Source organism: Leptodactylus fuscus, chromosome 6, assembly GCF_031893055.1.
Source record: "Leptodactylus fuscus isolate aLepFus1 chromosome 6, aLepFus1.hap2, whole genome shotgun sequence".
Classification (NCBI taxonomy): domain Eukaryota; kingdom Metazoa; phylum Chordata; class Amphibia; order Anura; family Leptodactylidae; genus Leptodactylus; species Leptodactylus fuscus.
The window spans coordinates 130,752,126-130,761,600 of record NC_134270.1 but is presented as its reverse complement, the minus strand read 5'-3'; the positions used below and the strand labels follow the sequence as shown (position 1 = coordinate 130,761,600).

The 9,475-nt window shown below is 41.2% G+C and overlaps 1 protein-coding gene across 2 annotated transcripts; it reads left to right on the top strand.

The window, feature by feature from the left end:
- Positions 1 to 284: 284 nt before the first annotated feature.
- On the top strand, positions 285 to 9,475 carry CNP (2'',3''-cyclic nucleotide 3'' phosphodiesterase). Of its 2 annotated transcripts, none has more exons than XM_075278320.1 (4): positions 285 to 400; positions 2,310 to 2,985; positions 4,306 to 4,436; positions 7,037 to 9,474. In XM_075278320.1, the coding sequence occupies exons 1-4, from the start codon at positions 296 to 298 to the stop codon at positions 7,493 to 7,495; spliced, it is 1,371 nt and encodes a 456-aa protein (XP_075134421.1). In that variant the 5' UTR covers positions 285 to 295; the 3' UTR covers positions 7,496 to 9,474. The 2 variants fall into 2 exon arrangements, with proteins under 2 accessions (XP_075134421.1, XP_075134422.1); XM_075278321.1 differs by lacking the exon at positions 285 to 400 and adding an exon at positions 507 to 511 and having other exon boundaries at positions 7,037 to 9,475.

Genomic DNA, 9,475 nt, shown 5'->3' with positions numbered 1-9,475 from the left:
CATTACATATGCATAGAATAAATAGCTATCTAATAGTTTATTTCATGTACATCTAATATCTATGTAAGGTATGTGTTTTCGTGTAATGCATATCTATAGCTATCTATATAATATGTATCTGTGTTATGTAACATGTTGCTAGTGGTAATAGTTGTATGTCCATAGCTCAGGCCTCAGCTATGCCAGTAATAAGGGGCACATTGTGCGCCCAGTACAATAGCCAGTGTCTGCCGCTATGGAGGGGGTGTGCATAGTGTTAGGAGAGGAGTGTCTGTACTGGAGGGAGGAGCAGACAATGGCCGCCTCCCTGCTGCAGCTCTTCTCCGGCACACACTGGCTGGGGACAGCATTTGGACTTCCCAGCACTCTGAGGCAGTTCTCTAGAGGCTCCTGCGGGAAGGTAGGAGGCTTCTGCCCCGTGTAGCGCCGCGTCCTCGGGCTGTGCAGCCGACAACTTTCCCTCCAGAGATAGGAAGTGGCCGCGTCATCTCTGTGAGGAAGAGGCGTCAGGGTAATGGCTGATCAGCAGCCACACGGCAGGGGACGGGCAGCGGGAGGCTGTGTTATGGGAAGCGGGCACAGATGGCACATGTGGTGTTATAGGAGAAGACTGGCACATGCACTGGGGTCTGTGGAGTGTAAGATTGGCACATACTCTGCTGTGTATTAGGTGAAGGCTGGCACATACCCTGGTGTATATAATAGATGAAGGCTGCAACATACCCTGGTGTATATTAGGTGAAGGCTGCAACATACCCTGGTGTATATTAGCTGAAGGCTGGCACATACCCTGGTGTATATTAGGTGAAGGTTGGCACATACCCTGGTGTATATTAGGTGAAGGTTGGCACATAACCTGGTGTGTATTAGGTGAAAGCTGGCAAATACTCTGGTGTGTATTAGGTTAAGGTTGGCACATAACCTGGTGTGTATTAGGTGAAAGCTGGCAAATACTCTGGTGTGTATTAGGTTAAGGTTGGCACATAACCTGGTGTGTATTAGGTGAATGCTGGCACATGCCCTGGTGTGTATTCAGTAAAGACTGGCACCTTGGGTTCATGTCACGGTGTTTGTATATTAGAACACTGGCAGGAGCTGCAACATTTGTATATTAGAAAACTGGCACATGCCCTGGTGTCTACTATAGGGGCAGAGTGGCATATACAGAGATGCCTGTGTGAGAGAGAATTGACACATGTACAGACTGGTGCATCTTATATACAGTCAGCACAGTGAGACTGGCACATGTAGGATGTCTGTGTATTAGGACTTCATACCTATTAAGAGGAGAGGTCCATGGTCCTGATGTCTGTGTAGGAGGAGTATTGGTATTATAAGAGAGGAGGGCTACATTGTCCTGATGCCTTTTGTATTGGAAGGAAGGAGTGGATGTGAATTTTTCCTTTTATCTGTGTATTGAGAAGGTGCCAGGAATATTATAAGCTTTTAGCCATCTTATAGCACATGCACATTTAGAAATGTTGCTTAATGGCAAAATCTACAAGATCCCATAATATACTGTAGATGATGTTATCGGTCATATAAGTCGCCGACCCCAGGGCAGTTCTCTAATTTCTAATCTATTACACACATACAGCGAAACCTCTCCAAAAGACTTTGTGAGGTGGCCACCTCCTTATCCACACCAGACTTCTTGTAGAAAATGTTCACTTCCATCATGTTATATGATCGCTGGCCATCTTCTTTGAGAAGAATAAGTCCCAGAAGACCACCTTAAAATGACATTTGTGGTTGTAGTCTAAAGAGGTTTCGCTGTATAGATGGATAATAAACATCCTAGTAATGGATTATGTTGGCGTTCCATTGAAGTGTCCCTTGTATATACTGGATTTGGATTTCTTTTATTATGCATTTATTGCACAAACTTGTAGGACATTTATTGTACGGGATAGTCCAGATCTTCTTCGGTCGTAATTTTATAGATAGACTTGGGTCCCCATCATCTCAGCAGGAAGATAAAGTGTTAATTCTCCTGACAATGGGCGCCCTGTTGGTCTGAGTGGAGATGTCAGTGGGTAGCAGTGAATGGTATTGACTATTGTGTCCTGGCCTTACAAACTACACTTATGTTTTGTTTATAGGGGGAGCTGTGGTTGGGTCACCAGGCTGAACAATGGACACTTTACTAAGCAGGACTGATAACATTCCTCTGTCTCTATAAAAAGAAGACCACTTAATATTAATATAACATCCAGAGGCTAAACATATTGCTTGCTCAAGTGTCTAAGTATGACATATAGTATATATGTACCATAATACCGTAACAAATCTTATATTGTTCTTCGTAGGTCGGATCCATTTTGAATAGGTTTACTCCAGGAACAACCAAGGTTTTCCACGGCAGGATGTCATCACAAGCCTCAAAAGATCATCCAGAAGGCCAAAAGCCACCACTTTTAGTAGATGATCACACTGTGGCTACAGTTAGAGATTCCAGAATATTAGTTCTTATGAGAGGTCTTCCTGGGAGTGGTAAAACCACCCTGGCAAAAGATATTGAAAAAAAATACAAGGACTCCTGCCGACTGATCTCTGCTGACGTACATGATATCAAACCGGTGGCAAGAGGCGCGAGTGGAGGAGAATACGCTAAACTGGATGATGAGTTATCAACTTGCTTTGAGAAACGTGAAGCTAATTTGGTCATCCTGGATGACACGCACCATGACCGGGAACGACTTGATAAGCTATTTGATATGGCCAACGCGTATCATTTTTCTGTAGTTATCCTGGAACCTAAGACACCGTGGAGACTGGATTGTGCCCAGTTGAAAGACAGGAACCATTGGAAGCTCTCTTTGGAGGAGCTGAAGAACCTGAGGCCCACATTAGAGAAAGATTTCCTTCCTCTCTACTTTGGTTGGTTCCTCGCTAAGCGGGATGAGGATTGTCTGAGAAAGACCAGCCATGAATTCTTAGAGCAGCTGGGAAACCTCAAGGCCTTTAAGAAGCGACTACAAGCATGTACGTATTACTTTTGTACTGTATGTTGTTGGTGGTCTTCTGAGTTTAGTGGGATGTAGTAGTTGTGTCATTACTTGGACTGTCATTATACAGTTGTCTACATTTCATCCATTGTGTATGAACTGGTGTTTGGATGGAGTGGTGACCCAATTCATCCTTTAAAAATAGACAACTGGAATAATATTGTCCTCATTGACGAAGAACTAGACAGACAAAAGTCCATCAATATATTACAGTGAAAATCAAATTCATTGGGAATCAGGAGAACATTAAATTCTGGAGCTAATATTCTGTAGAGAATGGACCTCTAGAAGTGATAGCACTACTTAGATGGAAATGCGTTGGGGAGGTTTTTTCACCTTCCTCAACCCATAGTAGTGAAGTAAACTCATCTTTCCACTTAGAAGAAGACCATATGTCCATGTGATTCCAACTCAATGTGGCATCTCTATCTAAAATTATATGATCATCCCTTTATGGAGTGTGTCTGCGTGGTGTGCCCTAAACATACCTAATCTTCTGTGAATGGAACAGGTATTGACAAATGATGCCAACTCAGTCTTCCATCTATTGACCTTAAACTAAACCAATGAAGGTTGAATCACTTCAGCATTACTTTGATACTCATAGTAATGAATACGATTCTTCATGCTTATTGATACATAATGAACTGATGACCTAAGTTTGGTTTCTTTGATTTTGAGGGCTATAAAAAAAAAATTACGTATGTCCCAGTGTATTTTAGTCTTTGACCAGTATGTCATTCGTGTGTCATCAGTTTTATTTTCCAGCCTCACCTTGCATTGAATCTGTTAAAACCAGATGAAACACCAACAGCACAAAGATGACGTTCAGTCTGTATATTTTTTTTCTTGACCCCATAGATTTGCATGGCTGTGATGAGGACGCAAATGAAAAACAAGTAGAGCATGTGACAACGTTATCCCCATGGGCCGTAGGTCTGTGGAAAAAAAAACAGGATGTGTGAATGACTCCTTTTTGATTCTGATGGGTCTGTGAATGAGCCCTAAAGGGAATGTATAAAGTAATATCCAAGTCAGTTGTTAGCGTTCACCCGTGGCCATACATACATTGAGGAATGGAAGCTAGAAATATCTCTTTGCTCTTACACTGAATGGTAATATCTTAGCTTTGTTATACTTTACAATTCAATCATTTCTGTATATGGCGGCTTCTACAGTTGTAACTAAATAAGATGTTTCTATTGTAGTCCAGTTGGTGGAGGGAAGTACTTGGAAATGTAGAAGAGATTTGGCTCTTTCTGGTCTATAATTCCTTTATTTTTTACACTTTTCTTAGATGGCTGTGAAGACAAGCAAAAATTGGATCTTCTGAAGTATTTTGGCAAATCCCCTAACATTCTTCATTGCACTGCCAAATTCTGTGATTATGGGAAGGTTCTGGGGTCTGAAGAATATGCACAACAAGAGGTAAGTATTGTATAGGTAGCCACAAATAAATGATTATAATCTTAAATAGTTTCAAGGGGTTGTCCACGTTTTTTGTTGTTGATGACCTATCCTCATGATAGGTCACCAATAAAAGATCAGCAAGGGTCTGATACCTGGGACCCTGGATAATCAGCTTTTTGAGGGACCCATAGCTTTCTTGTGAGCACCATGACTTCTTCATTGTTTACATCCCACACAGTTTGTTTCATACTGGCTGTGCAGTGTAATTACAGTCTCATCCCATAGAAGTCAATGGGACAAGGTTATAATTATATTGATTTGCTGTTATGAAACAAAAGTCATGTGTTGTAGGCAGTAAAGGGGTCACGGTGCATGGCTTCAAAGCGCTGATCACTAGGAGTCCCTGCTGTCGGACCCCCATTGATCTTTCATCTATTAGGATAGGTCACCGTTAAAAAAAACAAATGTCAACTCGTTTAAGACATGAGCAAATATAACCCAAATGATCAGATGTGTCTTGCTGTGTAAATAAATCACCTATAGACCAAGGCAGGGTTCACACTACCGTTGGATTCCGTTCTGAAGGCATCCGTTAAAAAAAAATGGACACCTATCATAACTGACACTGATGTTAATGTGTCCATTTCTTATAAATGATCCATTTAATGGATCAGTCAAAAAAAAAAGGGCACATTCAAATCAGTTAGTGTCCATTTTTATACCATCCGGTTTTTTTTTCTGCTTTCTGAGCATGTGCAGAAAAAAAATGGACACAAAATAATGAACAGTAACCGATGGCTATCAGTTACTGTCTGTTATAAGTCGATTACCAATAGACTTCACTGTTAATAAAAAAAAAAAAATAACAGACACCTGATGGCCGTCATGAATCCGTTTTTTGTAACAGACTCGAGATAAAATTCCATTGAAATCAATGGAAATGTTAACGGATTTGTAACGATTCAGCTAGTGTCCATTGCTACAATTTTGTAATGGACAATAGCAACGGACACTACTGACGGTCACCAATGGTAGTTTGAACGCCCCCTTAGAAATATTCCAAATAAAATATAGATTTTTTTTATCAACAAATGGTTACACTTTATAGTTGAAAAATTCAACAATAAAAGAAACAGAAGTTTGCAATAAAAGCGGGAATATGGCAAACCCAATCTAAAAGCCAGGGCAAATTTTTGATGGCTGAGGGTGGGTTCACACCTGCGCCCGATCTCCGCTTTTGGGTTTCCGTCTTCTGCCGAGAGAAACTGGACAGAAGACGGAAACCCGGCAGTCAGTTTTCAAACCCATTCATTTGAATGGTTTTGCAAAGTGACCGCCTATGAGCGTCTTCTGCCTCTCCGCGGCGAAACTGTTTTTTTTAAACCGGACACAAAGTTCTGCACATCCGACTTTGTTAAAAATAAAAAAAACGCTTTCCCCACAGACAGGCACAAGACGCTCACGGTAGGTCACTTTGCAAACCCATTCAAGTGAATGGGTTTGAAAACTGACTGCCGGGTTTCCATCTCCTGTCCAGTTTCTCTCGGCAGAAGACGGAAACCCAAAAGCGGAGATCGGGCGCAGGTGTGAACCCACCCTTTCAGGCTTTCAGTGAGCTTTATACAGTATATAGATTGTCAGCAGTGTTGGCTAAGCCTGCATGTCTAAGCTAGTGTGCCCATCTAATGTATAAGGGTGTCCCCTAACAATTCTCTGAAAGCAGATGTTGGAGGAGAGAAGATGATTTGGGCCTGCAGGATTTTAGTCGCCATGTGTATTTATCAGTGGTTTATTTTTCGCTTTCCATTGAAAAAAATCTGAATGCCTGTGTGTTTATGGGGTGGTCTGTGGAGATAACTGCTAGCTAAACAAACACTTGGCCATTTGCTATCCCATATGTATGAGCAAATTAAAGGTTTTTTAGGGAGATTGTAATATTGATCACCTACCCTTAGGATTGGACATCAGTAACTGATTGGTGAGGTCTTACATTGTGTATGTTGAGCTGTGCTTGTTATTGCGGCTCAGCTGTATTCACTTAAATGGGACAGAACATGATAAATGAATATGACATCACTGACCTGTGAGGCGGAAGTGGTGTTCACCCAATTGCCACCAACGCTTCAAGCAGCTAATATGTGTCAATCTTCTCCAATCAGATATTGATCATCAATATTTAACTCCTAAAAAACCTTTTATGGAAACCTGTCACCAGATTTGGGGCTCCATGACCACCAGTGTTTTTTTTTTATTTTTCTTAGGTTTAGTATCCTTTAACTTCACCACTGACGCCCAGGATAGGACACCTTGTCTTATTGTGCATGCTGTAGTGTCCTGACAACTTTAGCAACGTTTTACATGCCAGAAATGAATAGCAGGCTCCTCTCCAGCAGATTGTGGCGCATGCACAGACCGCTGTTGAAGCCAATAACTCTATTCTTCATTTCATTGTGCATGTACAGTGAAGCAAGGTATACTGTGCTGAGCACCAGAGGTGGCTGATGCTAAATGCTAATATATATCTATATATATCTGTCCTCAAAGTAGTGTGACCCTATACAGGTGTCTTTATTGCTGGAGTCTAATAAGTCTGTTGTCTGTTCATATTCATTTTAAAGGCTGTGAAGAAGGCTTACTCCAGGGGTTACACTCTCCACATCTCTGCTTTATTCGCCACCCCAAGAACAGTCGGAGCACAAGTAGAACTGACGGCGGACCAGCTGTTAATATGGCCTCCAGATGCTGAGAAAGAAGTGATGCCCAAGGATATCTTACCCAGGGGAAGTCGTGCCCATATCACTTTGGGCACTGCAACCGATGTGCAGGATGTCCAAACTGGTATTGACCTTCTGGAGTTTGTAAAATTACAGCAATCAGGGAGAGAAGGGGAAAGTTTGGGAGAGCTGACCGGAACGGTCGCTGGTAAAGTCTCTTACTATGATAATGGTATGTGGTTGCTGAATCTGTCTAGAAAGATTGAAGTCAGGTCCATCTTTTCAGGTTACTATGGGAAACCTGGCGTCCAAGTCCCTTTACGGGGCAAAAAGGGTCTCCTAAATCAATGCCAAATTATGTGAGCGGTGACAACAAAATTGTTGGCCCTGAGTTTTGACAAATACCAAACTTTTTCCTTTTTTTAACTTTCCAAAGTGGCACTTATTTTTCTAACATGCATCTAAATCCTGCATCCTGTGAGAATGAAACGATGGCACGATGCGTGTTTTACTATTTGCTTTTTTTATATAGTACTCAAAGCCTAACTCCATTGCTTACACATATGTTATGTAGTGTTCTATATATTTATTTCCCTTCTTTGGCAGGGTGGTAGCTTAGATGATCTAGTAGCCACATCAATTCCTGTCTAGGTGACCACCGATTTCATTACATGTAGTCGGGGAAGTTCACCATGATACCCAATGCCCATCGTCTTCATCCAAATCAGAGCAGAACAATACAGCACAAAGTAGCTATAGGATGGTCAAGGCTGAGATGTGTAGGAAGAGGAAAAATTGTAAGCCGTGTGCTAGCTTTCTGCAAGGGGAAGGTTTGGAAGAGGAATATTGTAGCAAATGGAAATGGGCTTCACCTCTTTAGAGTCTGACATAGCGGCATAGAGTTAGTAGTACTAGGAACTAGTTACATAGGTTTTATTTCATTCTTATCTTATTTATGTGTTTTCCAAGTACTTTTGTATTGGGTGCTGGAGGTTGGTGTAGATCTCTCAGAAGTTGGACAATATATACAAAGATCACACAATTTTTTTGGTCAGTCCAGCATATGTCCTTCTTCGTTTTTTTTCGCCAGGGATGGTGGTTACGCCATCAGAACTAGCTTGCTTGTTTGTGTTTCTTTGAGCATGTCATCGAGTAACACTATGGGAATATAAAAGTCTCCCAATCTGTACGGAGATTCAGGCTATTTACACTGTACGGTCAGCCTTAAACATTGCACTGTCCAAGCCAAGCCAGTGCAATCTGGGACCAAATCTTAGTAAGCTAGGCTGGTTGCTTAGAGTAGCACACCTTCTCGGTACAGTAAGACCTGTACAACCCTTAAATACTCCAGGGAGTAAATTATTGTATTGAATAAAGATAATATATTGGAAAGTTACAAAGCACATAAAAAAGATCATAAAAAGGTTTATTTCTGTTGTGTAAATGACTAAAGTGATACTCAGTGTGATGTACATGACAGGCTTTGCTTGTTTGTCAATTTAATGTCTTCACCATCTTCACATTTATTATTATTGATTATTATGTGTTACACTATCTGCAGTGATGTAGCTATATGCGAAGCAGAGGTAGCCATCTTTACTGGGCCCTGCAACCCGAGGGGGGCCCAGAGGCCTCTCAACAACATAAGAATGCATCAGTATTATAAAAAGCACAAAAGTGGGGCCTCGTGACAGATTTTACATTGGGGCCTAGGAGATTCATCTTATGCCTCTGCCTATCTGGAAGTGTTTTCAGGATTCTGGGTGAGATGTAGATCTCACACTGAACAAGTTTTGTAGTCTTGTCTTGTTCCTGCACCTTTTTCTGTATTCTGTAACTAGATGCTAATTTCTGACCAAAAGTTAAATACTTGGAAGATTTCATAAATTGTATTAATACCTAAAAAAAAAAAAAAACATCCTTAATGTGAGGTCAACAAAGGTCACATTAGACATGCCCAGAACCAAGCAAGGCCCTATGTGTGGACAGTATACTTTGTTAGGTCGTAACGCTCCTCAGATGCATTTGCCAATTTAGACCTCATAAATGAGGTCTTATTAATAATTTTCTTTATACCTTCTTACATCTGATGAAGCTATCCTGGCTGTAAGTACATGGAGCTTTCAAGTTTTGCATTGCCCCCTATAGGCAAAACTGGTTTCCACACCAGCCAAGAAAAAGCTATTTTTGCGTACATTCTGTACTATGTGCATTGTGCCTTGCTTCTGTTTTATTATAAGTTTTGTACACCTTTGTAAGCCGTTTTGACTACTGCCATCTCTTCGTTTTCATGCCTTAGGAACGCAGCAATATAAAACGTATTTACCTAGATTACATCATCCA